The sequence below is a fragment of the Carassius gibelio genome, chromosome A11 (genome assembly GCF_023724105.1).
Source record: "Carassius gibelio isolate Cgi1373 ecotype wild population from Czech Republic chromosome A11, carGib1.2-hapl.c, whole genome shotgun sequence".
NCBI classification, from domain to species: Eukaryota; Metazoa; Chordata; class Actinopteri; order Cypriniformes; family Cyprinidae; genus Carassius; species Carassius gibelio.
The window spans coordinates 19,351,407-19,365,638 of record NC_068381.1 but is presented as its reverse complement, the minus strand read 5'-3'; the positions used below and the strand labels follow the sequence as shown (position 1 = coordinate 19,365,638).

The 14,232-nt window shown below is 37.3% G+C and overlaps 1 protein-coding gene across 2 annotated transcripts in view; it reads right to left on the bottom strand.

Annotated features, from left to right (window-relative positions):
* LOC128022597 (mitogen-activated protein kinase 14B) overlaps positions 1 to 14,232 on the bottom strand; it is a 36,503-nt gene that overhangs the window by 6,764 nt on the left and 15,507 nt on the right. For both annotated transcript variants that reach the window (XM_052610315.1, XM_052610314.1), the window contains exons 3-8: positions 12,202 to 12,260; positions 9,468 to 9,579; positions 6,248 to 6,277; positions 3,524 to 3,571; positions 3,214 to 3,328; positions 2,068 to 2,139 (exon numbers count right to left, since the gene is read on the bottom strand). In XM_052610315.1, coding sequence (XP_052466275.1) covers positions 2,068 to 2,139; positions 3,214 to 3,328; positions 3,524 to 3,571; positions 6,248 to 6,277; positions 9,468 to 9,579; positions 12,202 to 12,260 — 436 coding nt within the window. The remainder of the gene's footprint in view (positions 1 to 2,067; positions 2,140 to 3,213; positions 3,329 to 3,523; positions 3,572 to 6,247; positions 6,278 to 9,467; positions 9,580 to 12,201; positions 12,261 to 14,232) is intronic.

Here is a 14,232-nt window from a genome sequence, read left to right as displayed (position 1 = left end):
GCTTTTATTGTTAACAAGATCAGAAAGCGACTGGTTTAGGAATGTGCCACTTCATGACGTAACGGTGTGGCTACACACTGCCTTCGCAGGAAAAGATCGACGCCTTCTTCAACATCACTGTCTGTTTAGCTCCGCCCACCGATACACACTTGTAGTGGGAGGAGAGGAAATACTAGAAAGATGCAAACACAGGATAACTCCATCAACAGATGACATTTCAAGATTACTAGACTGTGTATGTCAGTCGTCAAAAATAGACTTTGAATTGCCTTCTTTGTGATTTTAACATCTCTAGTTCCCACGCAATTAAATATTTAATCATTTATAAACAAGACAGTATGATGCAGGCTTCTCAGAGAGACTGGAAGTAAACGATGAGACAGTACTGAGTCTGGATCCAACAGTAATGTCGCAACACTATTGTGTCTGTTTATACGCTTTTAACCCAAATAGCCCATGTTGTTTTCAGAGTGCGTCCATCTGTGTTTTTAATAAGTGAAACTGTCAGCCAATCAGAGCAGTGGGCGTTTACTTGCGAGTCTTGAATGTGCCTCGCCCATAAAAACAGCCTTCTGCAGAGAGGCTCAAAAACAGGATGGAAAATAGCCCATTACTTTACTAAACTATGTTTTTTGAAGTAAATACCACACTAATATTATAAATGAACATCAGAGTATGTTATAAAAATAATTAAAAATGCAGTTCATGAACCCTTTAAAGGCATAGTGTAGCCAAAAGTGATCATTTACTCACTCTAGTGCAGTTCCAAACCTGTTTGACTAACTTTCTTGCAGCACAAAAGGAGATATTTTGGAGGATGTGTAAGCTGCTCATTTCTTTATGATGAAAGTAAATGGGGTCATTGGCTGCCAAGGCTCAAAAAATGACCACCAGAACAAATGGTCCATATGATTAGCTATCTCCCAAGTCTTCTGAATTCATATGATAGTTTGTGTGAGAAACAGAGTGAAGTTTAAATTGTTATTCGACGAAAATCTTCCTCTCAGTTGTTCCTCCTATATTCAATTCCCGTTTACATTTAAGTCGAGTTACAATTAAAGCTTTTGGTTTCATTTACCTTCAGTTAATTTTAGCTAAAAAAAAACAAAAAAAACGTTATGCTACTTGATATTGGAAACGAGTATTACTTCTCTTATTATTTTAATTGGTTTGAAGCGTTAACGAATTCATTGTCCCTCAAGGGATTTACCTATTATGCAAACATTAGGTAACTTGTGGATTGCAAAATAAGGTGAATAATATGAGACGAGATTGTTTGATGTCAAAAACATCATGTTTAAATAAATACACAATGTACTGCATATAAAAATGATATGGTTTGGAAATGCATGAGGGCGAGTAAATGAACGACAGAAAACAAATTATGTTGTAGAGTGCATTTGTGAATGTGCCACCTATAAACTAAACACAAACTGAGTTTCAACTAATATTATATAAATCCCTGCAATTCTGCACCCAATTTTACACCGCAAAAATTGACACCCAATTTGCAGATATTATCATACGCACACAAAAAGAGAAATGCACACAGAAAGTATATACTCTGCATGTCTGGGCAACCAAATAACTACTTTATCCTAATCTATTCTTTCACAGATTTCCTTGAAATGCAGATCACATTTCCTCTCTCTAAAGGCCAGGACCCCGTTTAAATCGGACTGAATGTGTGAGAGTGTGCTGTATTTTCCACAGAGGGTTTGACTCGACGACCTCACACACTAGAACAGAAGCAGCAAAGCATTCAAATTCCCAGAGTGGAGGAATCTTTGTCCTTTAAGAGGGAGCAAAGTTGATGTTTTTTGTCAACAGGACCATCAGGCAGTGTGACTCACTGGGAGGTGGCGGGAACGACTCTAGCTGACTCATTCCCCTCTGGATCGCTGCCTCTCTATGAATTAGATCTGGCTGACACGCGTAGGTGTCTTTCTTCACACTTGCAGAGAGGAAGGGAGGGCTTGGGCAATGCATGCCAACAAATATCACACAACTAAAGGTTATTTCCAGATTGAGATTTGGGTCATGGGGTGAATGAAGGGGAAAGGATACGATCAGTGCCAGGAAACAAGGTCCGTCCTGTGAGGAGCTCAGCCATTATGCAGCCCACCGACCAGATGTCCACTACAACACAAAACATTCAAACTAAATACATTCTGTAAAAGACAACATTATGGTAACTTTCTTAACAAATGCCCACAATCTTACAAAAAGTAAAATTCATCAGTGCATGTTTTTCTAATGAAAAAATAGTCTTAATATTACTTATAGACTGTTACAATATTTATTTTTTGAATCAGCTTGTAATTTTATATTTTCAGCTTTTGTTTCAACTTTAGTTTAAGTGTCAATAATTGTTATAACAATTATGCACTTTTAATTTAATTTTATTATTTTATTAAAATAAAATATAAAAATAATAAAAAATAAATAAATAAAAAAATATAAAATATAAAAATGAATACAATAAAAAAAAAATAATAAAATAAAAAATTAAATAAAAAAAAAATAATAATAATAAAAAAAAAAAAAAAATATATATATATATATATATATATATATATATATATATATATATATATATATATATATATATATATATATATATATATATATACATATATACACACACACACACTTTTTTTTTACTTCACTTTTAGTTTGTAATTTTAACATTTCCAAGGCAACATTTCAATTTTCCACAAGTTTCAAAAGTTTCATATCTAATGCTTATAATCTATGCAGAAGCTTTATTTCAATTGCTGAAGTATGTTTTTAACTAGTCAAAAACAATGTACTGAAGTGATAACGATCAACAAACATGGAACAAAATTCACAGCTGTGCAGAAAAATAAATAAAAATGTGTCGGCCAATCAGAATGCAGAATTGTAATGATAAGAATTAAACCAATAAAAAGACATGTAAAATAAAAACTACAATATCGTGGTATAAAGTATAAGCGTTTTTGCTAATGTGACCAAGATGGAGAAAAATATTACCAATTAATAACATTTTATTTTTAAACATCCAATCATATTCTCTCAGATAATCTTCGATGCCATCCTACATTAGGTGATCACTCTTGTATTCAGTTGTGAATGCTATTCTTTGGTGCCTTACAAAAAGTTAAAATTCCATATAAACAAAAGCTGTTTTTATTCCTCGATACACAAGTGAGAATTCTGGGTAATCCTGACCTGTCATGTTGTAGTGCATCCAGTTGAGCATGATCTCTGGGGCACGGTACCATCGGGTGGCAACGTATCCCGTCATCTCATCGTCAGTCAGCCGGGCCAGCCCAAAGTCCAAAATCTGGGCTCAGATAGCAGAGTAAGCATTAGCCATAAACCAGACTTATCATCTCTCATATTACAGTGTGTGCCTCAGTGATCATAAACCTACTGTTGGTCAACAGAGCATAATAATGACAGATGTGACCGTGTAAAAGCAACAGATGAGGATGATGATTATGATGCAGTCAGAGCAAGCTTAGACTAACACTCTCACCTTAAGTTCACAGTCTTCATTTACAGCCAAGTTACCGGGTTTAAGATCCTGTATGATGGGAAAAGATGAGCAGAAATAAGGTATTCGTTTGAATCCCTCCATGTTTTGCTACAAATGGCTCTCGTGCACTAATAAAAGTCATCCTGGGAGCTGAAATCAGGTCACGGCAGTAATAACCTTGATTATAAACCACAGAGGTGTTTACACAAGCAGTGGTGCGGGTGAAACCCTAAAACCTGTCTACTAGTGGAAAACCTGCAACAACTAATGAAAAAAAAAAAAAACTAATTCGTACTGACAGCTGTAGGTTTCAATCAAATCGGTCTAAAATGCTCACCTGTCTTTCCATCCCTACAGATCTTAAAGGAACAGTTCACCAAAAATTAACATTTGCTGAACATTTACTTATCCAAGATGTAGAAGAGTTTGTTTCTTTATTGGATCAGATTTGGAGAAATGTAGCATTGCATCACTTGCTCATCAATGGATCCTCTGCAGTGAATGGGTGCCGTCAGAATGAGAGTCCAAACAGCTGCTAAAAACTTCACAATAATCCTCAAGTAGCCCACACCACTCCAGTCCATCAATTAACATCCTGTAAAGTGAAAAGCTGTGTTTGTAAGAAACAAATAAGACATTAAAGGTCCCATTTTCCACGCTTTTTTGAAGCTTTTTTTGTGTTTACAGTGTGCAGTATAACGTGTTCATGTTTCGCGTGTAAAAAAAAAACAGTATTTTTCACACAATTCACCTATCTGTATACCGCTGTTTTCACTGTCATAAAAACGGGCTGATGACTTCCTTGTTTTATAAAGTCTCTCATTCAGAAATACGTAATGAGTTCTGATTGGGCCAGCGGTACCTGTGTTGTGATTCGACAGCAGCTGAGCGCACGCTGCCCTCCTGGAAACGTGATTGGGCTAGAACGCACGTGCTGGAGATGTACTTCTAATCACAGGAGCGTTTTTACTGACGAGATGCGCATGAACATCGCATTAGTTTTTTTGCACAGCCCTAACATCTAGTTAACAAAGCTAAACAGCGTTGCCCTTTGTGTAATAAGTTACAGAAACTGTTAAATGCACCAACTTAAATAATAAAATACACTTACCGGTTGTGGTCCATAAACAACGCCTTCTCCAGACAAAGAGGGAACTGCTCCATCTTTCAAGAATAATCTTTGTGCGAATTCGGCATTAAACTGATTTAGATTGAGGAAGCTGTCCTCAGCAAAATGTGCTGCACATAGTTTTACATGTGGATTATAATTTTCGGGAACAGAGTTAAACATAAATTGTTACCATTGATCTCTAAGTACAGCGTCCCTGGGAAGCCCTGATTGGACTCCGAGATGAAAATAACAGCGTTTCAATGACATGTCGAACACAAATGCAACTCTTCCTTCTTCTCCGTCGGAGCGCAACAAGGCCACGCCCCCCTTTTTGTGTATTCATGTGGGCGGAGGTTAGTCAAAAAACTGTTTTAGTGACGTCATTACTGCAGGAAGTAGAGGGCTGTAGTCCAAACGGGTCGTTTTTTGTAGGCGAATTCTGTTAAATCAAATATCTCGCTTGGCATTGAACTTTGAGCTTTGGAATTTTACAGATATTATTTATACTCTAACAACAACATTACACACAAACTAAAGTTTAAAATGTGGGATCACGAAGAATGGAACCTTTAACTTTAAACCATTGCTTCCAGATAAAATATGAGTCCTCTCTCTATAATGTTGCTTTCTCCAGTGAAAATGTCAACTTGTATGAATCAGAACAATATCTGCACTGATCAAGCATCGTTTACATGCAAAAACAATCCAAGAGTATCAGTGGATTTTGATGTAACAGGACAACAGGAGATGGACTTTTTCATTGGAGAAGTATTATTATGGTTTATGGACTGTCATTTTGGCCAGAGATAAAAGGTCTAATACTGGGTTTGTTTCTCACATACATGCAGCTTTTCACTTCACAATACATTAATTGATGGACTGGAGTGGTGTGGGGATTATTGTGATTATTGTGATGTTTTCATCAGCTGTTTGAACTCTTATTCTGACGGCACCCATTCACTGCAGAGGATCCATTAGTGAGCAACATTTCTCCAAATCTGTTCCCATGAAGAAACAAACTCATCTACATCTTGGATGACCTGAGGGTGTCATTTTCCAGCAATTTTTTTGGATGAACTATTCTTTCTGTTCAGTAGAAACTATTCTTTCTATAAAGTAGGAGGTCTGTAGTTTTCCCCAAATACTTTATCAATTATATAATGTCAATAACCTTTAAAGGGGTCATATGATGCTTCTTAAAAAATCATTATTTTCAGTATTTGGTGTTACAGAATATGTTGACATCCTTTAATGTAAAAAAAAAAAAAAAAAAAACACATTATTTTTTGGGGCGTGTTTAAATGAGGCATTTTATGGGGGCGTGTAAGTGAAGGTATATCCAACCTTGATAAAGAATATCTCTTTGGATTTGAGACTTTAGTCTTTTCAACTTCTGGGATCATATCTATGCACAAGTTTTTTACACTCCAAACAGAAAGGTAAACTTGAAAAATCACTTTAACATTTAATAAAATACCTGGAAAATAAAATAAACACATTTTTATTAGCTTCCAAAATGACTGTAAAATAACACCAGAGACTATTTAAAAAGTAATCACCTCACATTGCTCATAAATAAATGAAGGAATGAACAGAAAGTGTGGTCTACTCACTCTGTGGATGATGTCTGCTGAGTGAATATACTGCAGAGAGAAAGACAGATGAATTCACTTCAGTCAAATAGAGAGATCAATGAGAACCAATTACCTGCGGGCTAAACATCTGAGTGAAGCACACATTACACCAAAACGGTCCTTCATACTCCAGTACATTTTCCTAAGAACTATGAACTCGACACAATTATATTTTAAATTAACATCAGAGAGAGTGAATTATAGCAATCGTGCAGTGAGTAGCCGTGTTTCCACGATCGAGCTTAAACCGGGCGTGCTAGTGCGTGCCAGGGCCAGACGCGTTTCCACTGTCGCTTCCGGGGCTTGATCGTGCCTCGCCGGGGCGTCCTAGGGCTGATGGCCAGGGTTTTTTGACCCAACGAAAACCTTGGGCTAAAGCGGGCCAGCTGGGGCTAGAGGAGGGGTTATGAACTAAGGCGGAGTTTCTCCGCGTCTAGAGTCTGCTCTGCGGATCATTTCAGAGAGATAAAGCTGTAACACCAGCATTAAAGATGTTTTAAAATAAGTTGAGCTCAAAACTCACTCTTAGTTAGCAGCAAGTGTTTGAAATAACTTGATCCGATGTGGATTATAATCACTAAACAAGGCAGAAATATTTATAAGCGATGAAAAAGACTATGCACGCTAAACATTAACGTTACCATAGTAAACATGGTAAATATGACCACTTGGATAAATCAGACGTCAGCTTCTTATTCTCTATCACAATTGTGTATTTATTAAGTAACATTTTATCTGTCGTCTCGTTTCGTGAGTTTAGCTCCACGTTGCATATCATCAAAATATAATAATGATTTTTGTTTGGGAGCTTTTATAAAAATACAGAATCTGCGCTGCGGATCATTTCAGAAAGATAACAGCTTTAACACCAGCATTAAACACTTTTTTAAATAAGTCGAGCTCAAAACTCTCTTTCAGGCAGCGGCGAGTGTTTGAAATAAATTGATCCAATGTGGATTATAATCACGTATAAAAGGCAGAATTATTCTCTATCACAATCGTGTATTTATTTAGTAACGTATCACAAGAGTGAACAGATGTCTCGAGAGTTTAGCTCACGTTGCCTATCATAAAAAAATATAAAATAATGTTGTTTGTTCGGGAGCTTTTATAAAAACAGAGATATTATGATTCATTTTAAATGTGATGTATAGGCCACTGTGGCTACAAATAAACAGAAACAGACTTGACTGAATAAGCAGGCTATTTTCATAAGCGTTATAAATAAATAAAATAGAAATGTGTATTTATGTGTGATTAATTTTGAGTCCTGATAAATTAAATCAATATGATCAATGTATCACTTATTCTATAGTTAAAACATTGATGCTTTTGAATTTTAATATATAACAAAGCATGCAAACAAACGGCCGCTTTTATCATGTTCGTTTTGTGATCGCGCATGTTCCAGTGACTTCTTAGTTTTCTGATAACTTCTTTCTGTTGGTGAAATGATGAGGTTGCATGACGTTGTTCTGAGAGGCGTGTAAAGAGCGTGTTTTAGTGACGGAGCTTCAGGCCCTGACTGTGGAAACCCTGCGTTATTCTGGCCTCTGTGCTACTGGCCCGAGTCTATTAGCCCCGCACGGCCCGCTTTAAGCCCTGGCTCACACTGGCCCGACAGTGGAAATGCGGCTAATGATGAAGAGCAGCGTTAAAGGTACAATTTGTAAGATATTTGCAGTAAAATATCCAAAAACCACTAGGCTAGTGTTATATATTTTGTCCAGCTGATTACTAACAATATCTCTAATGTTTTCATCTACTTGTAAATCATGAGAAAATCCCCATTCTAAACAGTGACACAGGGCAATGCAGTCGCCTGTCAATGACGTTAGTTACCCTTTTTTTCCGCCTTTACTGACGTAGAAACCACATGACCACAGTGTCGTGGAAAAATGTGGAAGTAGTGTTTAGCGTCCACCAAACCACTAGCTTGCTTCAAGCAGTTCCTTATTTACTTCTTCTTGCAGGTTTTATGGTGGATTGTGTCACTTATTTATGGAACATAATTACTGTTTACCGTCTGCCGCTGGTTCTGTCGACAAGGACAGCTCCCGTAAACGTAAGCGTACGGGCCAACCAAACGACCCAAGAAGAGTTTGGGACAAGAGGAGAGAAAGAGCGAGGATCAATACCTGTGTTGCATTTTCTAGATGAGAGAGAGCTTCGCAACAAACTTCAACTAGAAAGAGATGCCGATCTCGCTTGTGTTTTACTCGACAGGTGAGTTGCTGGATTCTTATCTTAACAGAAAAGGTATGCTATTATAACGATCAACAAGATTAGTATTATGGGGCATACACGCCAAACGCGGGGGATCGCGTCTTATCCATAACCTGATCGCGTCTTTGCATTGACTTTGTATGTAATCTACTCGCGCAAACCGTTGAACTATTTTACTGTTATTGTTTTGGTAGTGCGCCCTCTAGTGGCAGGTCCTACAACGTGTACCTTTAAAGCAGGGGTGCCCAACCCTGCTCCTGCCGATCGACTGTCCTGCAAAGTTTTTAAGTGAGCCTGAAGACCTTAATTAGTTGATTCAGGTGTGTTTGATTAGGACTGGAGCTAAACTTTGCAGGACAGTCGATCGCCAGGAGCAGGGTTGGGCACCCCTGCTTTAAAGGAAAAAAAAAAGTCACGATGCAGCGGAATTAGCGACAGAACTTTTCTCCCGTGTTGTGACGTACAGTACATCTGAGTGAAACAGATGATTGAAAATGAAAAAACTGTAGGGTAGGAACTTGGTTGTGTCCAGTAGTGATGGCCATTTTTTCGAATATTTCAAGTATTAAAATATTTTGCACTCTTAATATTCAATTATTTATTTAAATGATGTTTAACGAGAAAGACAGACAACGACATTCTTTGATACAATAAAATCATCTTGTTAACAGGCTCCACAGCACCACCCGGTGCTTAGGATTTAACATGGATCTCCTGCGTTTACGGCGAGCAAAGCAACACGCAGTAAAATTCGAATAGTTTATTTCTTTTTTTAATAATATTTACAGATCGACTATTCGACTATTCGTGCACACCCCTTCTGTCCATCGGTTGTTGATTGGATGGAAGGAGATCTCGATGCAAGCTTCCAGCGTAATAATATATATATATATATATTTTTTTTTTTTCATTAAGCTCCCACTACATTGAACAATTACAAAAGTAAAAGTGAAAACAGTGGGCGGGGCCTAACCTTCAGTCCTCGTAGGATCTGATAAATGAGGAACTGGACGTGATCATCTGTCAGCTTCTGGCACTTGACGATATTGTTGAGGTCTGCTCCCATGAGGTGCGTCACCAGATACCTGTTAAACAAAGTCATCATGACACAGCAACTTCTCAGATGGAAGCTTCACTGTTACCCAGAATTAACTTTTTCTGAAGTACACTAAAGCTTCGAAGGACAACTGAATTTATACTCAAGCTAGGGGTGGGCGATATGGAAAAAATAACATATCACACTTTTTTTTCTTAGAAACATCACGATTCAAGATTTGATCACAATTCTTTGTCATGTTGGTTTTACTATTTTGTAAGTTGTCTGAGCATAGCAGCCAAACTATTATAAAGACAAAGCCTTTCAATGTAACAAAAAAAGGAATGCCAGATATTTAGGCCAAAGAGGGCGAAGACAAAAATCTTTGTTCTTATTTTTAAAATAAAGATAAAAGAATGACAGAGATAGACATTACTACTACACATAATATACAAATGGTTGTTGAATTCTTGGTACATTATTACATTATATAATTAAAAAGTTAATAGAACAAAAACGGTTTAACTTACAATTTAAATGTTAAAATATTTTTTTTTTTATTTGACAGTTGATAATTAACCTAATTTCTGGTTTTGAGTAAATTAAAACTTAAAATTCTGGTCTAAATGTTAAGTCTGGTCATTTCAGTGGATCACTAGTCCTGATTGGCATCCAGCACAACCAATCAGCTTCCTGGCACAGTGTAATGTGTCTGGTGCGGAGCCAGCACTTTGTCAGAGAGGTTTTCATAGAAACTTACATAGTAGATATGGATACATGCGGTTCAGAAATATCTCCTGCCAAACGTGCTCCTCCCTCTTGCCCCGAGCTCTGCTCCCCTAATCATTCTCCACGAGATTTTGGGGTGGGAGTATTTATAGCAGCATAACAGTATTCTTAGCTCTTGTTTCCATGCATATTGCAGTGCTTGTGTGTAGAAATTCCAGCTCCAGTTTCCAGTCTCTCAGCAGCCAAACACAACTCACACTGGAGCTCTTGTTCCTGGGAAACTCTCCCACCAAGGCATGACCTCGAAACGGCTCTCACCCGTCTTAAATTAAATATACTGAGACTGGGCTCAACATTTGGACAGCGCGTGAGAGCAGTCCTTAAAGAACCCATGAAATTAAAATGGGACTTTCACCTTTATTAGCTATGATGGATCTATATGATAGCAGTTTTGTGTCAATGACCCAGATGTTAGATTGGACATGCACCGAGTAAAAGAGGGTGTCACACCCAGAATAGTCAACGTTTCACACTGTTCAAACCTGACAGTGTGGTTAATAGTCAAGTCTAGTCAGGTTTCAAAATTTCACTTTGCATTTGTAAACCACTGCCAAACGTACTTTTTTTTTTGGCATTAGGTGTCTTTACTCAGACTGTTTAATGTTGCACAATTACAAGTGGCATAATGTAATGCTGCAATACATCTTTACACATTTCTGAGCAGGCACAGCGCAGCATTAACTCAGCTCTGAAAATATTTTCTGCTTGGGGATCTTAATTATAACCTCTCCTTATGAGGTTTATAACAATGAACGGTCCAATGAAGTACAAGTGCACAATTGCAATGATTGCACACTGATTGCAATTATTCAATCTAATTGCAGAAATCATTGAGAGCTTTAATAAACGTAACTTAAAACATATTGCAAACCCAACATTTAGGCATAATATAATGGTATAATAATTTTTTAGAAGTCAGACCATTAAAAAAAAAAATGATTCTAACATTCACACCAAAAAACTAAAGTTAGGGGGAAAAAAAAGGAATATTTACAATGTATTTGCATTATTATTGTACTACAAATTATAGTCATTATATTATTAATTAATGATTATTAATCATTATATATTATAGCCCAGGATTATACATGTTTGCAAAGCATTCTTCTTAAGGTATATATATGTGCATTAAGCTTACAATGAAAGTAACATGTACAAAAGAGTTAACTGTAATTATTAATACGACAATTTATCACCCAAAATTTCATAACTGCACCAGCTCATATGAAACTATTGCCAAGGCAACACATTTTTTATCTATAACTCCCTGAATGTGCTATCATTCTCTTTTGTTTGTGTTAATTGTTTTATGAGGCAGTTATATTATAAGGCAATAACATTTTGCAGGTTATTGCATATGTGCCTATGAGGAAATTATGCTAAGCGGATGAACCATGTGTTGCCATGGTAACCCCATCACGTGTGCCGCCACGATGTTCCTCATCCCTCCCAGAGCAGAACTCGACAGGTGCTGCTTTTTCGATTATTGCACTGACAGCTGGATGGAAAGCACTTGAACGTAACTGGGTTTAACCGGTCCTTCACCACACAGTGGGCACACATGTCTAATTAAGATTTTATTGAGTAACGCAGGGTTGTGCAATGGAGACACTTACACATTAAATAATTACTGCACGCTACTGAGGTGTGGCAGCTACGCCAGAGTAATCACTGGAGTGTGCCAACACATATCAGCTGTTACTCTGTTGCTCAGTATGGCTCGGAAACCATAGACCTGCAACCCATTATACAACATGCAACCTTTTTTACAACAACATTTCCTAGAAGAACGTTCTGGGATGAAGTGAGATGAATTGACAATCTGAAGAGCCTAGGAAAAACTTAAGTCAGAGCACCTTCTAGAAATGAACCAAATACTTACACATCATCGAATCCTTCTAGACAGGTAGCGGGTGTGAAAACATCTAGCAGACCAATTACCTGCAACAAAGACAGGAGTCAAAGAAAATTAGTCTGAAACATGACAGCTTCATAATATCAAGGTAAAATTGCTTTTTTTCAATTCGTTGAGTGTGCACCACAGTTCACTTATAAATAAATAAATAAATAATTAAATAAATAACCCCTTTTTGATACTTGAAATTATGGAAGCCCATTTCTGGCACGAAAAAAAAAAATTTAATAAAGCAAAGTAACTGCGACTTTTTCTCTCACAATTCTGTCAATGTAAAATGTAAAAATTATTTACCGTTTTTTTCGGACTATAAGTCGCACCTTAGTATAAGTCGCATCAGTCCAAAAATACGTCATGATGAGGATAAAAAACATAAGTTGCACTGGACTATAAGTCGCATTATTTAGAACCAAGATAAAACATTACCGTCTCCAGCCGCGAGAGGGCGCTCTATGTTTTCAGGGTAGACTACAGGAGAACGGAGCAGCAGAGAGCGCCCTCTCGCGGCTGGAGACGGTAATGTTTTCTCTTGGTTCATTTCTCTTGGTTCACGTCAAATTAATTTTGATAAATAAGTCGCACCTGACTATAAGTCGCAGGACCAGCCAAACTATGAAAAAAAGTGTGACTTATAGTCCGGAAAATATGGTAATTGTAATCTCTAAACATATAATAATACAATATTCATATAACATCAAATATAAAGACAATTACTTCAGTTATTTCTTCAACTTGGGGGGTGGGGGGGGGGTGGTTAGGTGAGTGGATAGTGTGTTTCATTATCTCGCCACCATGCTAGTGGATCTGCCTTAGAGTCAATTGGTTGTTCTTGGAGATAGCGGCTTAACTCCGTGTCAGCGCGCGCTCTGATTGGTAAAGGGGCAGAGATTTCAGACCTCCGTTTATTAAGTAGATCTGTCACAAAACTCATCATCCGCGCCAAAGTTTTTTGAGCAAATTTCAAAGCCGCACCCGCCCGCCATCTGATTGTTTTGCGGTCTATGCTTTGCTGATGCGAGCCGCAAAAAAAAAAAAAAAGCCATTGTCTGTTCTAGAAAGGATGCAGCAAAGATATTTAATGCTAATGTATGAGGCATAGGCCTACGCTGAGTTTCATTACGATGAGATGCGCTCTAGTTCACAGTGCAGTGCAAGTGAACGCGGCACGCTGGTGCTTCCATGTCACGGTTATCATTGTCTGCTGTATTTGCTTTTTATTTATTAAAATACATGCAATTGGTTGATGAAACATTTATTAAAATTAAGATAAAATTGGTTCAAAATGAAATTAATTTTTAAGAAAGGTTTTCTACAAAGCAAAATTTAATGAAGTGGTAAATATCATGTCCGACGATTTACAAAACTTCATTAAGTGGTAAATATCATGTCTCCCGATATATTGCGCATCGCATGATCCTATCTAAAAAATGAAAATAATTTTTGATAAAAAATGTTTGTAAAAAATATTTTATTGACACGGTTTTGGCGGTTATAGAGTTCTAATGATGGTGCCGGCCTCACGGTTATATACTAACCGTCACACCCCTAGATATATATAAAGTGGAGAAAAGTTTAGAAAACATGAAGCCTGTGAATGCCAGCGTGCCAGTCAACTTCGAAGCAAGACACAACCCATAGCACCGCATTATGACAACGATATCTCATAGTCTGACAGCAGATAAGAGGAAACCGTAAATAAATCACTTTCAAGTGAATGGTTACAAAGGTCCTCTTCAAATATGTTAAACACAGAAGCAGGATTATGATATTCGATACAGATCAGTAAAAAAAATATATATATTTTAATCGGCCCTGAGATGGGCTTGGAACATCCCGAATTTGAACTATTAATGAAATAGTTTGACTGCTGTTGTTTTCTTGATGTTGGTGAGCGTGCGGCCCAGTGCGGTTTCTCTCAGAGGAAACGGCGCAGAGAGTGAGATGTGTTGCATCCTCTGTGAAACTCATTTAGATTTTGTGTGGGCATCACCTTTATCT